The sequence below is a fragment of the Antechinus flavipes genome, chromosome 4, assembly GCF_016432865.1.
Source record: "Antechinus flavipes isolate AdamAnt ecotype Samford, QLD, Australia chromosome 4, AdamAnt_v2, whole genome shotgun sequence".
Classification (NCBI taxonomy): Eukaryota; Metazoa; Chordata; class Mammalia; order Dasyuromorphia; family Dasyuridae; genus Antechinus; species Antechinus flavipes.
The window spans coordinates 370,589,502-370,611,642 of NC_067401.1; the positions used below are offsets into that span (position 1 = coordinate 370,589,502).

The window sequence follows — 22,141 nt, forward strand, 5'->3', positions numbered from 1 at the left end:
TGCCCTTTCCCTTTAAAATCTTTTTAAAAGTACAATCTCTAAGTAGTTATTTTTACAATTCTTTTAGTACCTTAGAATGTCATTCATCTAGGCATGGTGACTTAAATTTATTTAAGGAAACCTGATGTTACCTGGCCACCTTCTATTATACTAAGATTACATTATCTTCTAATGATCTTTATTATTTCCTTATGAATACAAAAATTATTCTCCTTGGAAAGGATAACTAAACTACCCTAAGAGTTAAATAGTTATCATTCTCTCATTCATTATATATTCCTCCATCAACCAATTGCAGCATATTCTAGGCCTTGGGAGTACTAATATACTTCTTATCCATCTTTAAGTATCGTTCATTCCTTATTTCAATTTTTAAATTTTTTTAAATTTTAAATTTTAATTTTAAAATATGAGGTATACAAGGAAATAATTTCCCCTAAACTATTTCCCTTTTTCTCTTTAATAGAATTATTTCTCCAAATGCCATTAGAATTTAATTCTTAAGCATTTTCTTCTTTGTCTGAATTCTGGGGGTGGATGTGAAGAATAACATTGGAGCTTGGATATCTTTTCACCTAAACATTTAAAATATAATCTCTCTAACTCTAGGTTACCAGTCATACCATGCCCAAATTTCTTCTACATCTCTATCAGGAATTTTGTGGTAGAATGCTCATTAGCCTTTAAGTTTCACATCTTTTTGTATCAATTCTTCTCTAATAATTAGGACAGGGTCTCAAATAACAGATTCTTTCATCACTTTTTTAAGTTTTCCAAAAATTAAATGAGCATTAATCCATATATTTATCAGCTACTCTGATTTTGGTGAGAGAATTCTAGCATATATTTGGATAGATGGATTTTCTTTTTTAAACAAATTTGTTTATTTATTTAATATTTTTACCCAGTTACATTGAAAAAAATTCTTTTCCATTTATTTTTAAGCTTTTTGAGTACTGGGTTCTTTTCCTTATCCCTACTTACAATTAAGAAACCACATAAGAAGTTATGCAAAATATTTATAGAAAAGCCAAGTTGTGAAAGAAAGTAGTTGAATTTTCTTAGTTATTAGTCATTAAACATTTTTAAAGTGCCTACTATGTGTTAAGTATATGACAGATTTGTTATCTCTTGTATCATTATTTAATTCTTCCTTCTGTCTAAGTGGTCTCCAATATACAATTACAATACTATTATGTAGAATTTTTCTTTCTGTTAATACTCACTCAAATATTTCTTACCATGATTCACCATTTGTTTTCCTGAATTACTCCATATGAGTACATTTTAATAGGTAGTCCTATAGCACCCTTTTTTGACCTATGTTCCTTTTGAATACACTTAAAAAGAGTAAGATTATTCCAATCACGAGTCTGAACCTATTATATCATAGTAATTAATATCTATGAAATCCAATTTACCTTGAATTAGAATCCCTAGGTTGCTTTCTTTATTACCCATACTTTGAACATTTTTATATAGAGCTATGAAGCCAAGGGTTTTATTGCTAACTCTCTTGTTAGCTATTGTCTCCTATGAATTTTACTATTCTCCTTCCTATTATTCTCTTTGGTCTTAGGCTTATCAAATCTCTATGGGCAGTTGTTTTCATCCCACTCTCTTTTTTATTTTATAGACATCTTGATTATTGATTGGCAAGATTCCAGATGCATAGTTTTTGAGAGCTCACTATCCTCACCCTTGCCTTCATTTAATTCTGGAAAACCATGTAGTGGTTGTCTTATGTGATATTTCTCAGGAGGATTTTCATTATGGTTTGGAAATACAGTACATCTTCTGTTGCTTGTGTCAGGTTGGTGAGTCATTATCTCATCATCCTTCATCAGGGAGGCACAAACTATAGCTTCTTAACTCTTCTTCTTCAGATCATTATCTTACTAGATGGTGTTTTACTTGATGACATAGTTGTATTTTTTTGGAGCACAAAAACTCTTTTCTCTAGGGATACTGCAGCTCTCCTCCATCCTCCAGTCTTCATTCCTTATATCTCCTTCTTAACTCCCACAATCTGTTTTCTTCTTTTCTTTTCCTGTGCTACATAATCCTATTGACTAATCTTCTGTTATGGGGAAACTTCCTCTTTACTTTTTCCTAGCTTCTTTACTACTTACTTCATACTTGGAGTTTATCTTCCACTCTTCCAAGAGACACTTCATTCTCTCTGATAACTAGTAGAATAAGAGAGGCTTTCTTTCAGCTCTTTCCCTTCTCCTCAGAGTTAAATAAGGAATTTAGCGGTGTCCTCTGGAAGCTATTTCTTTTCAATTAAAAGAAACCAGGAAAAAATTAGTACTGCTAATGTGACCACTTGGACCCCAGTGGTCACCACAGAAATTTCTCTTTAGTTATTTCTGTGGACATTTGAATTAGGGCTGATGTCCCCAAGGTGCCTACAGGACTATCAGAGAACAATGGCCATAATATTACCCATTTTCTAAAACTGAAGTGTCACCAGTTCATTAATATTTGTCATCAACCAAAACCTCCTTCATGTTATTGCAAGGAGACAATAAAAAGAAGCAAAACATATTAGGGCAAATCATACAATACAACTAGACATTATAAATATAAGTATAGTTTTAGATAAAGGAATCATTTTATATTCTGTATTATCCCTCACACCACACCACAAAGCTGAGAGTTTTCTGTATTTTCTTTAAATGAGGAATTCTTAATTTATTTTGTGTCATGAATCACTTTAGCAATCTAGAAAAGCCTTTAAGTCCCTTCTTAGAATGTTTTTTCAAATGTATTAAATGAAACATAGTATTACAAAGGAAATAAATTTTCTGAAACAGTGATATACACATGTATACATATATACATATGTGTATATACACATACAAATATCAAATTCCTGAACTGCAAAGAACTCCATGCACTAGCTGATGATTAGCAGAACGGTTCTATAGATCTCTTCCTATACCTGGTCTCGCAGTCTCTGCTATGTTTTGATTGTAACTGAGTTTCTGCTTTATTACTGGGGTCATGTTTTTAAAATAAAGCATGGTGATGATTCATTTTATTCTGTTATCCATCAAGTTAAGACTTGCTGCTTTTTCATTTTTCCATCTTTTCTTCATCCCCCTTAAAGACACATCCCCCCAATTTTTGTGACCCTCTTCTTCCTAACTATGCCCATACCACATCTGCGTGGAAATGTGAATCTAGTACTAGTACTCCTGAGCCAGGCCCTCTCTCACTGCATGGCATTGTGTGCCTGCCATGAGACCAGGCTGGCTCGTAAAACATCTCTTTATGTACTTTATTACTTAAACTCTTTTATTTGCCTGCAGGAGCCCTTTAACAAAATCACATTGAATTGACTTTCTCACACCAAATCAAATCTCCCTGGTCCCAGTTCAGTTGTCTTTGTCAATATGTATTTTATAAATGGAGTGAATTAACAGATGCTGTTGGAACAGAAGTGCTGGGGTAGCGTTTATGTTTTTAGTGCTCTCTCTGGGCAGATGAGTTGTGTAGGAGTGTAATACAGGTATCTGGGGATGAAAGTCATGTTCTTCATTTCAGTGTATATGTATTCTTAACCATTTTCTTTGAATATATATATTTAAGCTGTTTTATTGTTCTTTCCTTTGAACATTTATTTACATGGCACTACCAATTATAGTAGTTTTGGATGGACTTGACATTTCTTGATATTAAAGAACAAAAAATGTAGCCTTTCTATCATTCAGAAAGGTTGGGAAAGCAGACCTTTTTTTTTTAAATAGGCTATATGAAACCAGCTATGGTATATATTTATATTTAGGATATGTTACCTGCTCCTTTCTATGGCAAATTTTGAAAATACTAGGTCTGGGGTTCCTTTATTGCTATATCATTCTGAATTTGACTTCTTACCTTGTCTAGTAGTGCCTTCAGGAAAAATAGTTCCTATTGTTTGACAAAGGTATAGGATACAATAAGAGGGTGCCTGGGGATTTTGCAAGCTAGGATTTGTTGCTAACTGAGCTCCTATTGTGTAAAAGTCATATTGAAAGAATATTTTCTGGGAATATTTTCATGTCAGGGAATGAGTTTTTGAAAACTGTAATGGATAACTATTTTTTTAAAGGTTGTAATATATCTTTTTGGCATTTTTACCATTCCACACCCTCCCGCCCCCATACCTTGAGGTAGTGGTGGTGGTGACCAGAGAGACATCTACTGGTATAGGCAAGCATGAATATCATTCCATACATTTTTGGGACAGTTTTCAAAATATGAAAGACTAAAAGTCTCAGCTATTTTTCTTCTTTTTTTCCCCAAGAAATTGTACTTCTGGTTGATAGACTTTCATGTTAGGGGGGCTCTCCCTTCTCACAATGCTTAAACTGCCATAGTTATAACCTCTTTGGCCATACCTGAACTCCCCAGGGATTGCTTTTCTGGTATCCTAGTTGTGTTTGCTTTTAATTTTTTGATTGTTTTCTTTTGTTTTGACTTGGAATTAGAAGTAGATGCTTTATAATTATTATTCCTCCTTAAAATAAATATATAAATCCCTTTTCTTCTTTCAGATTAGTAGTCATTGGCCAGCTGTGTTTGTAAATTCCCTTTCAGAGCTGGACATTAAATAATTGTTTGTGAGGTAGGGCATACTTTTCTACACTGTTTTCTCATTGGTGGTCAATATACTGCAAGTCTTTCAAAGAAAGAGAATATATTTTGTTTGATCTGAAAATGAAACAGTAATTCAATGAATACTTATCACTAAAATAAAATCTACAACTTGTTCGGAGAGATTTTCTATCTGCAAATTTAATGGAGAGACTTTGGAAGAATGGATCAATCCATCAATAGTACATGACCTATTTTGTTTGTCTTCAGGCACATTTAAATTTGTGCATTCTCAGTGTCAAAGTTCAAGAGTCAAGTGCTACACGTGATAAATTAGGTAGGGGTCAAAAGTTATTGCAATGCAGTTTCGGAAGATTGTCTGTCTCTGAATTTGCAGCTCATTCATGCTGAAGTGATGCACTATGGGAATTACTACCAAACTCTGCTCTGCAACATCTGCTCTCCCTAAGTGAGTTAGTGCACGTCAGACATCTTTATGTCAGAATATTGCAGTGATGGATGCAGTCCTCAGAAAATGCTGCATAAAAATCTGGTGTGCCGTTCTGGCCATTAAGTGAAATTACTATTTAAATTAATGGCACTGTCACAGTTTATCTGTGCAAAGAATGAACGCTGATTAGGGTATTAAGTAATTAGCAATTTATCACACTGGAACAAGGTTGATAATAATTAAAGAAGTAATGGTTTACCAAAGAAACTAGAAAGAGAGTCACTTCTTGTTATGTGAGTGAAATCTTGGCTGAAAAATTAAATTCCCTTAAACAAAGATGAAGCCCTTTGTGGAAGAAAGCATTTTTTTCCCAGTGTAAAAACAGTTCATTATCAAAATTTTAGTTGGCCTGTCAAAAGTCCCTCAGAGCTATCAGATGGTTGGTTATGAGTTTCAAATTAGGTCAGTGTCTGCATCTTGATTTTATACTTAAAACATGTTGAAACTATAGAGTAATTTAAGGGAAAAATGTATTCTACTTTCTGAAAGGCCAGTTTTCACATTTTGATTGCTGTTTAAAATAGTAACATGTATTGTTATAAGAAAACTGCTGGAGAAAATGACAGTTAGGGAATCCAAGGTTGTGTTTGAATGCCTGATTAGAAGATATCTGAGACTTGTCCAAAGAAGAAAAATATTGGGTTGTAGTTTTTTCTTTCTTATGTTTTTTTGTTTTGTTTTGTTTTTTACTGTAATCAAAGCTCAGGAAGCAGAGATAATCCTGTTATATGTGACTGGTAAAGAATTCTTCTTGTTTATTAAAATGACCAAAATTATCACCTAGAATCCTAAGTAAAAACAGCCAGTTTAACACTAAACTTATTAATTCTATGAGTAATTAATAAGCAGTCATATGTGTTTTTAAAGTTCTATGTGATATAACCTTTCAGAGAACTTTCAGTTGAACATGACCTAAATCAGAACTCATAGTCTAACCTGTGAGTGCTGTTGTTCTGAAATGAAAGCATAAAAAGAGGTAAAATAGCAAATTTTAAAATAAAAGATACATAGAATTTTCTTTGGGAATACTTCTTTAAGAACTATGACCAACTTCCCTCTGAGGATAGGACGCGGGCTTCCTCAAAGAAGAATGCAATCTCTCTCAGCCAATTTATACTGAGTGATTCTTGTTAATATCTTTCCATCAAATTCTTTGTAGTTTCAACCCAACATAGTAGAGACTTTGGCTTCTGCTTGTAATATAATATTATTAACAATGATAATAATTTCAATGAAAAGTATACCTCATTTATCAAATTTAATGTTGTCACATCCTTCTGATCTAAATTCGAATATAGTAGGACTATAAATTATGTCAGATTTTAAGTGTCAGAGAGGCCCCTACCCATGTCTTGGAACATAGGCTTCTCAATTTCTTGCTTCATCTAGCCCTCTATTGATATGTTTCTATCATGTCTGTTCTTATTTACTTAAATATTTAATCATGCTTAAATGACACAAAAACAACCAGTTGATTTGGCCAGTTCACAGTTCAGTCAATTCAGGAAAAAAGAATAGCCAAATCTTTCTTTGACTGAGTTATCTGGTTCATTCTGTCAAATGAGCAATCTAGTAAATCTCATGTGGTCATAGATTTTTCATATACATACACCCCATCTCTCTTGCTAGACTGTAGGCTTCTTGAGCTTCAAGGGTTATGTTATTGCTAAAGTCCTCTGTATCCCTAGTGTTAAGTTTATCTAAAGCTGTTATTCTGTGCATTCTTTTCTGTCTTTGCCAAGAGTAAATCCTTGTATGTTCAGGTGATTATTTTCACCTCTCCATTTCACTAGTTACATCTCTGATTTCCAGACTTTTTCTTTGTAGTTTAGTGAGCCTTTTAGAGTAAGTTAATTTCAATTGTGCCATTCCATTTAAGGTGGATTCCTTGATAGAGCTTCAGAGTTTTTATTTATAGAAAATTAGAGAAGTTTGAATGAGCTGAAAAATTTCAGCAGCATTCCTGAGTTAATTTTTTCTCCATGTATTTCATGAGAAGGGTCCTTCATTCACCTTTTGAGCACATTTGTAGATGAAAGCTACTTTTAGCATTGCACCATTTCAGCAACTGCCTGACTTTGACATTTTTATGCTAAACTTTATTACAGTCTCAGTTTTCTTCTTTTTTATTTCATATTCATATATAATGTTTTATTGTTGCAGAGATGTTCTGTTGTGGGCAGGATTATGTGAATATGTCAGATACCATATGCTGCTCAGCTTCCAGTGGCGAGTCTAAAGCACATGTTAAAAAGAATGACCCGATGCCAATAAAATGCTGTGAAACTGAACTTATTCCAGAGACCCAGGAATGCTGTAATGGAGTTGGATATAATCCTTTGAAATATGTTTGCTCTGACAAGATTTCAGCTGGAATGATGATGAAGGTAATTGATAGAAAACCTCTCAGAGGCACTGGTTTGACAATGGAAAGAGAAATACATTGTTCATAACTATTTTTCTAAAATAGGAATATAAAAACTCCTGTGTGCATTATTCATTTTCACATTACATCCATATTAATACCAAATGAGTTCACCATGATTGATGTTATTGCAATGAATTCTAAAGGAATTAATAATGATTAGCTGTGTCTCTAAAGCTTTTCCCAGCACTTCAGATTAGTGCAGAGGCTAAAACTCTGCATGCTGAAAGGGCCAGCATAAATAGCCTGCTGCCATTGTGTGACTACTATTTAATTCCCCATGGGGTATCTGAAGAAGGACAGAAACTGTTATGTCATTGGTTTGCTGGAGAAAGATATCCTTCTACCAACACTTCCTTAACCCCCACCTCTTCCAATTTGTTCCACTTCTTCATCTTGAGACAGATCTTCAGTCCAATAAATTCACTTAGTTACATTTGTATTATATTCCTTGGGATAAAACTGAATGGACCAGTGTTTCTGTCAACTGAAAGAGTGAAAGGTGCTATTGGTCTAATCATTTATTTTTATGTGCTGTGATGGTCCACATACCACCATGTCATGTTCGTTAGCATTAAAACTGACCCAGCACTTCAGTAACATAATGTTTAAAAGAAGGGATCACAGATATGAAAAGACTATCATGCTTCCCAGTAATTTATGATCACTACTTTTAAAATGCTTACCTTGGTCAAAGACAAGAGAGATCTGGCTGGATGAGTAAGCAACAGACTCCTTGGGTCGCTAGAACAGGCTTTGTAATGGGAATTCACTATTCCATACAACTAGGGCACCCAGGAATCCTCATGAGTAATGAATTTCTAGGCTAAGACCTCAGAAGGTATGCAAAAGATAATATAGATTCGTTTCCATCCAAGCCCTGGGCTTGATACTGTGATGGTTGTTCAGTCATTTCAGATATGCCCAACTCTTCATGACCCCATTTAGAATTTTCTTGGGAAGTATACTGGAGTGGTTTGCCATTTCCTTCTCCAACTCATTTTTCAGAGGAGGAAAATGAGGCAAACAGGTTAAGTGACTTGTCCAAAACCAAACAGCTAGTATGTGTGTGAGGCCAGATTTAAACTTGGGAAGATGAATCTTCCTGATTCCAAGTCTAATACTCTTTTCATTGTGTCACTTATCTGTCACTAAGCTTGACACCAGGGGGAGAGCTAAAGATAACAAAGTCAAAGCTACCATGGAATTTACAATATAAGAAGGAAACTATTAATTTATATAGAAGACCAAAATTACAAGAAAGAACACTGAATTGGGAAGGCTGAATTTGAATTTTGCATCATTGGACTTACGTTTAAATTCCAACTCTGCTATCTGTGTGATTTTAGGCAAATTATTTCACTTCTCTGGGCCTGTTTTCTCATCTGTTAAATGAGCTTTGGACTATATAATGTCATTTCCTTCACCTCCCCAAATTGTGTTCTTATATATTTTGAATAAGTAACTAGGTGATATAATAAGATTGATGAAGTTGAAATGAAAATCATCTGAATTTGAATTTGACACTTAATTGCTATCAAATCCTTTGAACTCTTTCAACCTCAGTTTTCTTTATTATAAAATGGGAATAATATTAATATTATCTTAACAAAGTTGTTGTGAGATGGAATTGAGATAATGTATGTAAAGTACTTTGCAAACTACGAAACACTATGTAAGTGTGAGCTGTTATTATAATTGATCTGACTTGATTATAAGACTGAATAAAATAAGTGATATAATAGATTTAATGTTATAGTGTGGGATCTACACAAATTCATTTCCCCCCTGTTTGACCCAGAACATTTTCCTTGCCATTCTATATTTGTCTTCAAGAAATTGGTGAATATGAATGCTTCTGACTCACTGATGGTTAATTGGAAGACTTTGTATGAGAAACTTTCCATAAAATGAAAAATACTTGAAAAAAAAGTTTTAAAAAATTATAGTTTGGTACATAAGATGTTATAACCCACATCTATTTGTAACATTTTATTTCCTACCAACCTACTTGTCCTGGTTATATGAACCAAGCTCTGGTTTTAGTTTTAGGTTAGTACTACCCTCAGCATTCTTCAAATATCATAATAAGATAGATTAAGAATCTGTGCTCAAGTTTTTATAGTGGTCTTGTAGGAAATCTATGGCAATGTCACAATCCTTTTTAAGATATGACATTATTTTGTTCTCTATTGAGAGATGTCTTGTCAAAACTAGTTTAACTGGTAGGGTTTTGGTCCCCAGAATTATGCATGCTGAGATTTAACTGCCCCAACCATTAGGCACTAACCCTTTAACCTATTATTTTCTTGTTGTAGAATGGTTGGAATTAAGGTTGTTAAGGTCTTGGCCCCTCATTTTCTGTTTTTTGGGCTAGTAAAAAAAAAGCCTATTTCCAGGATTCAGACCAGAAGCATCAAATTCTCAGTCACACAACTCTCAAACCAAATTGAAATGTAATTGTGAAATATTTAATGAAGCAAATAACAAATCAATATATCATAGATGATGTTAATTTGTAGTCTTCCAAATCAATGAATGATTCACAGGGATCCATTTCTATTTGAATTTGACACAACTAGTCCACGCTATGCTATTTCCTTTCCTCACCAACAGGGCAGTTTCTATTAGTGCCACATCAGCTCTTTGAAACTCCTTGTATAAAGTTTGAGTTCTAATGGCTTTGAGATTAGAATGCTTAGCTTGTTGATCATCTAAGCCATGAACCTTCCAATAGAGCTAAAGACCATATTTATGGCAGAGGTGGGGGGGGAAGAGGAGAAAAGTAGGTGGGAAATGAGTTTATGCCCTCTCTTTGGAAATAGTTCCTTACTATTTTGCCCTGAATACCTGGGCAGGATCCAGAGAGAGAGAATTTTGGATACTGAATGTGGATCAAAATATAGTATTTTCACCTTTTTTGGTCATTATTGTTTTTTGTTTTCTTTCTTGTGTTTTCCTCCCTTTTGATCTGATTTTTCTTGTACAGCATTACAAATTTGGAAATTTATTTAGAAGAACTGCACATGTGTAACTTGTATTGAATTGTTTGCTGTCCTCCCATAGACACAGAGTTTTGCAAAGGTGAATGTTGAAAACTATCTTTGCATGTATTTAGGGAAAAAAAGCTATTTTTGAAAGAGACTAAAAATACCTGGATGTGTAATAGAGATCTTCCCGAGAAGTTTTTTTTTTTTTTGCTTTAAAAAGCAAATTTTGTCTTAAGTATACAAGAAAAGTTCAATATTTAAGCAAAGCAGCTTAGTTCTCAATTCATTCATCTGTAAAAGGAAGAGATTTTAGTAGATAGGCTCCAGTTCTATACCTATGTAACTATAACACAGATTGAGGTAAATATATTTGTAATATAAATAATCTATAAATCTGGATTTTAATATGTGAAGATTTCTTAAAATAGGACCTATCAATATCCATCTTAGCAAAAGAATCTTAGAGCTGAACATGAAGCCTCTCCTGATGCTAGATCTTCATGTCCTTCAGTCTACTTTAAAATAGAACCCTATCCATATATGTGGTAGTAATTACTTAATTAAATGGACATTTAATTGCCATTTGCAATTTTTCATAGGTTAGTAGCAATTCTTATATAATAACATTCATAGATTACATATATGTATATATATATACATATATGTGCATTCATGTTTTGTTACCATCATTTATTTCCCCTGATAGAATATATGCTCCTTGAGATCAGTGACTTTGAGTTTTTTCTTTATATTTTCAATGCTGAGCACAGTACATGTACTTAACAAATACTTACTGATTGATTAATTGGAAAAGATCCCATTGGTCATCAGGTACAACTTCCTAATTTTATAAGTGGAAAAACTGAGGCCCAGAAAGCTAAAAAGATTTGCCTGAGATCATACAGCTTATTAGTGAAAGAGAGATAATGTACAAACCATCCTCTGAATTAAAATCTACCACTTTGTCCTCTGTGCCACACTTTTCAGGTAAATGGATGTAAGTAATTATTATTAGAGTATTAGCTCATGAAACATTTAAATTCCCTAAAGATCATATAGTTATAATTAAAGTGAGAGGCTAGAACAAAATTATTATGCATCAGGTGAATCCAAAAAAAAGCAAAGAGTTACCACCATACTATCAAAAATAAAATTCACAATATTAATGGAGCAAAACAAGAAAATTGTATTTTGCTTTAAGGAACCATAGACAACAAACTCAGTATTAAACATATCTGTTGAATGGGATAACATAAATTCACAAAATAAAAATTAATCAAATTTTGCTAAACATAGCTGGTAGCAATATGAGAGAAGTCTTTAATGTTCCTCAGAGCTGGAGAAATCCAAGAAAAAAGAAAAAAGAAAGGGAGCAGTTATCTATCTATCTAAAAAAAAAATCCTGAGATTTATAAAGAAATAGATTATGTGCCAAAAAATGTGAAGTACCCAATTAACAAAATATCTATCTATCCAGTCAAGCAATAAAACAAAAATGTACTTAAAAGATAATTATATCAAGCTTCTAAAGAACAGTAGGATCAGTAAGGCTAAAATTCAATATGATGTATCTCTATCTACACTCGTTTACCTTTCAGGGTCTGGGGGCCACTAGGTTACCTGAGGTTGGAAATTGAATGGGTTAAAGTTTCTATTTATGATACTCAGTTTTGAGATCAGGCAGTAATCCTCCAGGAATCATTTTTGTGATAAGGAGGCCTGGTAATTTTATATAAGTATATTTATACATTTATGTGTATATATATATATATATATATATATATATATAATATATATATATATATATATATATATATATATATATATATATATATATACTACAAACCAAAGAATGCAGGTTTTACATATTTATATATATATATGTAGATATATGCATGTATATATGCATATAAATATATCCATATATGTACGTGCACATATATGTATTTGTTTTATTTATAAAATTCATTCATATGGATAAATTTGGGGATAATTGGTAAATATGGGATGCAGTTTTTTCCCAACAAATAAGATAGAAGTAATAACAAAGAATAAAATAGATAATTTTTATTTCATAAGATTGATGAGATAATGCATCCAGGATAAAAGGGGAGGTAGTCTCCTAAAAAAGAAAATCTTTGTTTCAAATATCTTCATCATTTTTAAGGGATCTGATATCCAAGCTATATTGATAACTATAGAAACATATAAAACTAAAATTAGAATGATTAAACAAGTTGTAGAACATAAATGTAAAAGACAATTACTAAGATGAATATTTCATAGAAAGCCTTTTTTGTGAACCAATACAAACTGATGTAAGGAGAACCAAGAAAATAGTCTGTACAATTACTACAATCATATTATTGGAAAATAATCAGTACAATGTTGTAAAATATAATGATCAAACTTGAACTGAAAGGAGAAAGACCCTGAAATGCAGAGGAACCTTTTTTTTCTGCTAAAGGCAGATAGTTATACTCTCATTCAGGAACCATAAAAATTGTCAACTTGTAGAACTTAAACAGTATGAACTTGTTGTACCTAACTTTCAGCTCATTATCATCTACAGTTGTCTTAGCAAACGATTTTGCTGGCCTTTTATGCTCATGACCCAGACTTTCCCCACCTCTATTGTAATGGCTTCTTTGTAGGGCAAGGGATTCCAGTTTTGGAATACTTCATATAATTTTCAGTAGTGATTGCTGTTGTTTCCAACATGAATGCTAGTTTTGCCAAACTTTCCTCTTCCTATTTTTTTCTTATAATAGGATCATATATTTAATAATTTGCTAATTTATCATTTATGTGTAATTAGTATATGAGCACAATAGAGTGTCAGATCTAATCAGTAAGACTCATTTTCCTGAATTCAAATCCAGCCTTAGAGATTTACCACTTAACTCTTTTTGCCTCAATTTCCTCATCTGTAAAATGGGCTGGCGAAGAAAAGGCAAGCCACTCCAGTATTTGCCAGGAAAACTCCAAAAGGGGTAACAAAGATTGGTACATGACTGAAAAATGATAGAACAACAATTTATCATTTGGAATATGTAGTTGATATAAAACAAATGATTAATAAAGGTTTTGTAAGTCTGTATGGTCATTAACTTTTTGTTCCAGCTACCTCACCAACATCGGAAAGTAGAATATCCTAAAAGGATATTCTTTTTTTCCTTCAAAACTAGAATGGTGAAATAATATGATCTTTCTCATTTTAAAAAATTAATTTAGAGATGATCATTCAAAATTATAATACACACTTTCATTTGGAATTAATAGTTATGTACATCTAAATTAAGTTTAATAATCTCTTCACCTCATTCCCCTTCTCAACATACCTTTTGTTTGCCTTAGGAAACCAAAGAATGCAGGCTTGCTTCCCTCTGCCCCACTTCAATGAAACATGCAGCATATTGTGGCAAGTGTGACTTCAATCTTACCAGCCATGTCTGTGCTTTGGTAAGAAATCCTCACCAGACTTCCAAAAATCTGACACATGAAGACATGTGTCCATCAGCTGAAGAAGTTGTCTACACTGGGAATAGAAGCACCTATTCATTTACAGGTAATAGCAAAAGGATAGCCTGCCTCAAAAATAGGACACAAAATAAAATGTTAAGTTAAAATATATTTTTACCCTCCTGTTTTCTTAAACAATTATTCTTTGATGGTTTCTGGAAGGTCAAGCCTATTCAATAAATTCATCTCAACAAACACTTATTTTAAAAATAATACTATATGCTTACAAAGTACTTCCTCCACAACAACTCTAGGAGATTGTTTGTATTGATTATCTCTGTTTTGGGGGGTGAGAAAACTAAGGCTTAGAATGGTTGTGACTCACCTAGGACCACCCATTTAGATTCCTCCCTTCATTATTACCATTGTATTATCACTGCTGTGTGTAGATGACTAGGCTAGATGCTGAGAGTTAGGAAATGATGTTTAAGGGGGCAACAAAGATAAAAGAAGAGAAGATATCTTCCATCCCTAGAAGAGCATAGTAGATTTGATTCATGTAAAAATAATATAAAGTAACACATAACCCATGCCTTACAGAAATTGATATGGGGTACCTGATAAAGTCAAAGGGAAGAAAGATTAGTTCTGACCAGGATGATCAAGGCAATCTTGAAAGAAGGAGAGTTTGAATTGGACTTTAAGTTATGAGTGGGAATTCAACTGATAGAAAAGATGTACCAGACAGAGAATAGTGTGAGAAAAGGCATAGAAGCAGAAAAAGAACCCGTTTGATTTTGTCATAGAACTAAAGAAGGACAGTAGGTCCATAGGTAGGTGGGTGGGTGGATGGATGAAGGAATAGCATGCATTTATTAAGTGCTTATTATGTATCAGGTGTAGCGGTAAGTGCCTGAGATATAAAGACAAGCAAAAAAAGAAAGACAGTTCCTGTTTTCAAGGAGCATACAACACAAAAAAGGGAACTGACAATGGGATTGTGGAATCCATGGACTCACACAAGAGTTTGTATTGTGAATGAAAAGTTAACAGCTCTAGACTAGTTTCCTGGAACATTGGAAAAAGAAAAAAAAAGCTGACATTGTAGATTGAAGCTCCAGGGAGGAAGTAAGTTCTCAGCTGAGGGACATTCAAGGTAACAGAGCAGCAGCAACAGCATGTTGAAGTCTGAAGAGTCAATCAGCACAGCTGGAAGGATAAAGAAGGTTAGCTAGCATTTCATCAGGAAATGTAAAATGAGAATGGAAAATTTGAATGGAAAAAGACTGTGAGAGCATTGAAAACAGTGGTACCAGCTAAAGAATTACCAGTAAATCATATAGGTAAAGTTGTTCTTAAATAAACAACCCAATTATTTATTCATTCATTAATTTATTTAAGATTCTTTTATTTTCAAAACATATGCATAGATAATTTTTCAGTGTTGACTCTTACAAAACCTTGTGTTCCAAATTTTCCTCTCCTCCCCACCCTCTCCCCTAAATGTCAAGTAATCCAATATATATATTAACCATGTTAAATATATGTTAAATCCAATATGTGTACACATACTTATACAATAATCTTGTCGTACAAGAAAAATCAGATCAAAAAAGAAAAAAAAGAGAAAGAAAAACAAAATGTAAGCAAACAACAATAAAAAGAGTGAAAATACTATGTTGTGATCCACACTCAGTTACCACAGTTCTCTCTGTGTGTGTAGATGGCTCTCTTCATCATAAGATCATTGGAACTGCAGGCCATATTTTTTAAAACATTTAGTTGTGTAGCTTAATTTACAAAGAACAATTTCAGCTAAATTGTCTTAAAGTAAAGCTTAAAGTTGTCATGTCTGATATGAGAATAGAGACAATCATTTCTGATTTAAAACTTATTATTTGTTACTTTTCCATTTATTTTTGAATCCCTTCAAAATCCTTTTCAAAGCCAAATGTCTATGAATAATCAGTTATTAAAATCAAAATAAGATCAATTGAAATGGCATATTCTAATAAGCTAAAATTTGGAAGGGAGCCCATTCTATTCTACTCTGAGTCACTTATTTGCCTTATGATGAGAAAGATGGTAGGTATTTGTGACAAGCCTCTAGTAATATCAAAACTAGAAGAAGTACCTAATAAGAAACTATAAAATGTGTAGTGAGAGACCCTACTTTCACATCACCTCTCCTAACTATGAAAAATGAATAGACTGCTGAATAGAGAAAGAGCCCATCAATGTCTATTTAAATTCTAGACCTTCAAGTAAACTTATGGAAAGGACCACTTTGTTAATTGAAGAAGAGAATCTTAAAAGAAAATCTTGAAATTCAGAGCAGGATATAGAAAAGTACTTTCAAAAAAAAAAAAAATATATATATACTTTCATCTAACTAATGATGGTTAATATTTTTAAATTTCCATTTTTAACCCTAATAATGTAAAATCCATGTATAAAAATGAAGCTCAACTATTTTGCTGCCAGAAAAATGTAGCATTTGTCTGGGGTTGGTGTGGGAAAGAAGTTTATCATGGAGAAATTTATTATCAAAAAGCAATTATCACCATGTGCTGGTAAGCCAGATTCCACATATAGTCATGTAGGCAAACTTAATATTTGTCCTGGAGAAGCTTACAATTTCAGCACCAGTTCAGGTCTGCGTGTGACAAATATGCAACTAAATAGCAACCACTGAATTAACTTATGCAATAAAGCATTGGTTATCTCAAGAGTTTGTGCTTCTGCTAATGTGCCTAATCAAGACAAGTCATGGAAGATGCCCTTGGACCACTTAGGTATGTCAGCATACAGTCTCTCAAAAGCCTCTCAAAAAAAAAAAAAAAAAAAAAAAAGCAGATACTGCCCCCTTCCCCCCCCCACCCCCCCCCCCAAAAAAAAACACTGGGAGAAGAAAAGTTGAGATAAACAAATGATTAGATTCTTTCAGAGTGCTCTTTATATTTCCTTCTGATTTAACACTTCAATACTGTCCTGAATCACTATGCTAGCAATTTGTTTTTGTATTTAATTCACCCATGTTTCAGGAGCAGCAAGGATGCTCCTCATTCTGCTGAAGAATACATAGAGAGATTTTAGTTTAAGGCTAAATTTTAAGAAGATTGAAAAAGTAAGAAAAATCCAAGATATTTAGGCTTTTATAAGTAGATGATTTTATTTCTAAATCTAAATAAGGAGCCATTGAAATGTATTTAGTGAAGGTAAGGGAGGTAACATATTCAAGTTTGCCTTTTAGGAAGTTCACTTTGGCAGCAAACTGATAGGGGGAGAGGCAGGTGGACCCACTAGATAGTAATTGGAGAAAAAAAAAAACTGGACATGAAGTGATGAAGGCCTATTGCACAACAGTACCAGAAAGGGAGATGATATGAGAGACGTTTGTGAAATCAGCAGGATTTGGCAACAGATTAGATATAGGAGATAAGAGAGATTAAAGAGTCTAATATCAGGCTTGAAGCCTGGGTGACTTGGAGGATAATGATGTTCTCAACAATAATAGGGAAGTTAGAAAAAGGGGAGGGTTTGGGGAAGGAAAGACAAAGTTCATTTTCAGTCTATGAGAAATCCAGTACAAGATGTCCACTTCACAGGAACAATTTACCTTTTACATTTATATCCCCAACACTTAGTACTTTGGCACATAGTGGGAATTTAATAAATACCTTAGTTTGCCTTTTCACTTTTTACCTTCTTTTATTCTGCTTTTGAACTCATTATTAGAACACAGCATTTCAAACTAGTTATCCCATATGCATCTTAAGCTCAACATACACAAAATGAACCCTTCTTCCAAACTTCCATATTCTTGTCCAGATTCTTAACCTTGAAGCCATTCTTGAGTCCTCATTCTTCCCTACCTCACATATCCAATTGGTTTACAAGTTTTATCAATTGTACTTTCCAGAATATCTCTTATAGCTGGTCCCTTCTCTCTCATCTAAATGGCTACCACCCTGGTTCAGGTCCTTACTACCTCTCATTTGGACTATTAAAATTGTTGTATGATTGAACTCTTTGTTTCAGTCTTCTTCCTTTTCTAATCTTTACTTCAAACAGTTGTGAGAGTAATATCTGTAAAACACAATTTAATTATATTTATTATTTCCCTGATCAATAAGCTCCAATAAATTTCTATTACCTCTAGAATTAAATAAAAACTTCTCTATTTTCTACTTAGAATCCTTCACAACCTAGTTTCTACCTACCTACTATTTTTCATGAATGACAAATTTTTCTTTTAAATGGCCATCCCCTATATTTGAAATGTTCTCTTTCTTCAATGTCACTTCTTAGAAACCCTGGTTTCCTTAAAAATTCAGTTCATGCTATCTCCTATATGAAATCTCTCCTGATTCCCCAGTTATTAGTGCTTCTTCCCAAAATTATGTTGTTTTTGTTGTATATGTATTATTTTTATTCTTATATATGTATATATATATAGTTCCATATACAATATAAACACTTTGAATGCAGAAACTGTTATTCAATGAATTTGCATCCTTTGTGTCTACCATAGTGATTGATACATACCACAATGAGTATTTTATATATGTTTATTTATTTACCATTGATAGATTGACTCTTCAGTTCCCCTCAGCATCCTTATTTGATCAATTCTGAAGCTTTTTTCATTCTATTTTCACATAGTCTCTCACATCAATTGCTTTCTCTCAACTCACACAGCCTTCACCTTAGTTCAAACCCTTCTTGACTCTTATTTGAACTTTTCTAGTGGCCTCTTAACTGGATTCTCCAAATCCAATGTCACCCCCTTGAATCTATCCTCCATGAAACTGCCAAATTAACATTTTTTAAAATACAGGTCTTACTGTGGTACCTCATTCCTCAAAAGTTTTCAGTGACAACATATTGCTTTTAGGATAAAAGATATATTCTTCTATGCCCAAAAAGCTATCAAATTGTGCATGCCCTTTTAACCAGCAGTGTTTCTACTAGGCCCATATCCCAAAGAGATACTGAAGGAGGGAAAGGGACCCACATGTGCAAAAAATGTTTATGGCAGCTCTTTTTGTAATGGCATGGAAATGGAAACTGAGTAAATGCTTCTCAGTTGGGGAGTGGCTGAACAAGTTGTGGTATATGAATGTTATGGAATATTATTGTTCTATAAGAAACAATGAGCAGGTTGATTTCAGAAAGGCCTGGAGAGATTTACATGAACTGTTGCTAAGTGAAATGAATAGAACCAAAAGAACAGTGTACATAACAACAACAAGATTATGTGATGATCAATTCTGATGGATGTGCCATAATTCAATCAGGCAAATTCCAATATATTTGTGATAGATAGAGCCATCTGCATCCAGAAAAAGGACAATGGGCACTGAATGTAGATCACAACAGAGTGTTTTTACCTTTTTGTTGTTGTTTGTTTGCTTTTTGCTTCCTTTTTTTTCCTTTTTGATCTGATTTTTCTGATGCAGCATAATAATTGTAGAAATATGTGTAGAAGAATGCACATGTTAAACTATGTTGGATTACTTGTTGTCTAAGGGAGGGGATGGGGAAGAAGGGAACAAGAAATTTGGAACACAAAGTTTTACAAGGGTGAATTTTGATAACTATGCATACATTTTGAAAATAAAAAGCTAGAAAAATATACATTCCTAGGTTTAGCATTGGAAGCCCTCCACAGTATTTTACCTTCCTATCAAGTCTTATTTCATATTGCTCTTTATACCCTTGCTGTTCCAGAGTAACCTAGGTGGTACAATAGATAGAGCAATCTGCTTGGAGTCAGAATGACCTGAGTTCAAATCTTCCTTCAGATGCTTATTGTATGATCCTTGGCTTAACTTCTATCTGCCTCATTTTCTTTAACTGTAAAATAGGGATGATAATAGCATGCACCTCTCAGAGTTATCATGAGAATCAAATAAGATAATATTTATAAAGTGCTTAGCACATAATATACACTTAATAAGCGTTTGTTTCCTTCCTTCTTACTCAAACTAACCTATGATCTGTCTCCTCTACATGACATTTGTTATTTTTAGTATCTATATCTTTGCATAAGTAGTCTACCACATCTAGAATGCCAAATAGTTTATATAGGCAAATGCTAAATAGTCAATAGTAGGATTCACACAGAGATTCTCTGAATTCAAATCCAATATGTATTCCACTCCAACATTAAACTGAATTGAATTGAGAATGTTTCTTTTTTATATGAAAAGAAAAACAAATATCATATTCCAGTTTAATTTAGACAAAATATATTAAGATAAACTATATGTTTTGGAAAATATTTGTTATTTCTGCATTTAGTTTTCACTTCATGGTAAAAGAAAAATGAATACTATGTCTAATTTTTATCTTTCTAGATGTTAACCTTCAGCCCTACAAGATGTATGAATATAGAATTGCTTCATGGAATAGCCACGGGCAAGGTTTCAGCAATGCTTCCAGGGCCAATACAAAGCAAGATGTACCTCAAGGAGTGAGTCCTCCTACTTGGACCAAAATGAACAATCAAGATGATGTAATTGTTTTAAACTGGAAGAAACCTATTCAACCAAATGGTATCATTTTCCTATTTAAATGAAGAGTTATCTTAATGTCCATAAAGAAATTGAATTCTTGTTATATGAATCATATCGACACGGGAATAGTTATAATTCAATCTAATGAACACTTATTAATCCCCTGCTATATGTTATTGTGGAATTATCTTCTTCCATGGAGTTGAAATAAAGAAGAGCTTTAGATGGAAAAAGGAAAGCAAGCTGTAAAGTTTTACATCCTCCCTTCTATAAAGAAAAGCTACTCTAGGTAGAAAAGAGGTGTTGAATATCCGTGGCTAAATTGGCAGTCATATAACGGCATTTATTAATGTAGGCCTTCTCTATTATTTGGCTGATATTCCTAAATTACTGGTCTGACCATGATCCTTCCCCACAAAAAACAAATGCAGTGGCAACCTCTTAACTTCACATGGTATTTTTAAAATCTTTCTGTTTGACTTTTGACTCCTTTTGCAATTGAACTTCAACTTAGTCTTTTATTTTATTCTATTACTTTCCATTATGTCCTCTAAGAGCAGAAAAACTAGTTTGCTTGCTATTTCCTGTGCACAATATACTATCATAGGGGTGACATTTACTTACTTGTGATCTCCCATCACCTCCTCATCTTTTCCTTTAGTCTGAGTCACAAGAACCTAACCAGTGAAGTTACAGGAAGACTCATCACTATTAATGATACTCTCTTCTGTCCCTTTCCCTTAAGTTGTCCTGGGAAAGTTGTGCTAATAAATATTTAACTGGCTCTTGGGAGTAAAAAATGTACCCATATCATACTTTTAAACTTAGTCTGCATTAACATTTTTTATCACTTTCTTAAGTCTAAATCATTAAACAATAAACCCAATCATGATTTGTAGCATTTTATAAGGAGTAAATACACTGAAAATCTTACAATTCTGGACCTGTTCAAGATGACTCCAGCATACCCTTGGCTCCAGTCCCATCAAAGCAGGCTAACTGTTTAACTGATGTGGAGGAAATATGAATCACTAATTGTATTTCTACAATTGAGATAGAGGACGACTAGGTTTTATGGCCAACTATTGCTTTCTGAGATTTTCCACACTTTATCATCTGCTCTGCCTCTATACCCTCCAGATCTATATTTAATTTACTGATGCAACCTAAGGATCCTCGAACTTTTCCATCTTACCACTGCATTTTTTTTTCTTTATGTATTCTTTTCCTTAATTAAAATGAGGGCTTTCTAAGAACAAGGATTTTCTTTATTTTTTAAAAATGTGTATCCCCAATGTCTAACAGAGTGTTTAATAATCATTCATTCATTACTACCTTGCCTTTGTGCAAACCATAAAGTGTGTCTAGAATTCACTTTATTCGCATCTCTGTTGTTAACAATCCATCCTTCTCCCAAATTCAGCTTGATCATTGTCTCCTAAAGGAAGCCTATTCTGAGTCCCCCAAAATTGCTAATGTCTTTTCCCAGAAATTATTTTAATGTATATATTTTAATTTTGATATTCTAAACATATGGTATTCTTTCCAATAGAGGTAGTGTTCTTGACTGAAGGGATTTTATTATTGCCTTTATATCCCCCAAACCTAATAAAGCATCTGGCACCTAGTATTAATAATAATATTAATA

The 22,141-nt window shown here is 33.2% G+C and overlaps 1 protein-coding gene across 1 annotated transcript in view; it reads left to right on the plus strand.

The window, feature by feature from the left end:
• The window catches only part of USH2A (usherin), a 998,601-nt gene that overhangs the window by 791,115 nt on the left and 185,345 nt on the right, over window positions 1-22,141 (plus strand). Inside the window, exons 50-52 of the mRNA XM_051996749.1 lie at window positions 7,259-7,482; window positions 13,868-14,078; window positions 20,335-20,532. Coding sequence (XP_051852709.1) covers window positions 7,259-7,482; window positions 13,868-14,078; window positions 20,335-20,532 — 633 coding nt within the window. The remainder of the gene's footprint in view (window positions 1-7,258; window positions 7,483-13,867; window positions 14,079-20,334; window positions 20,533-22,141) is intronic.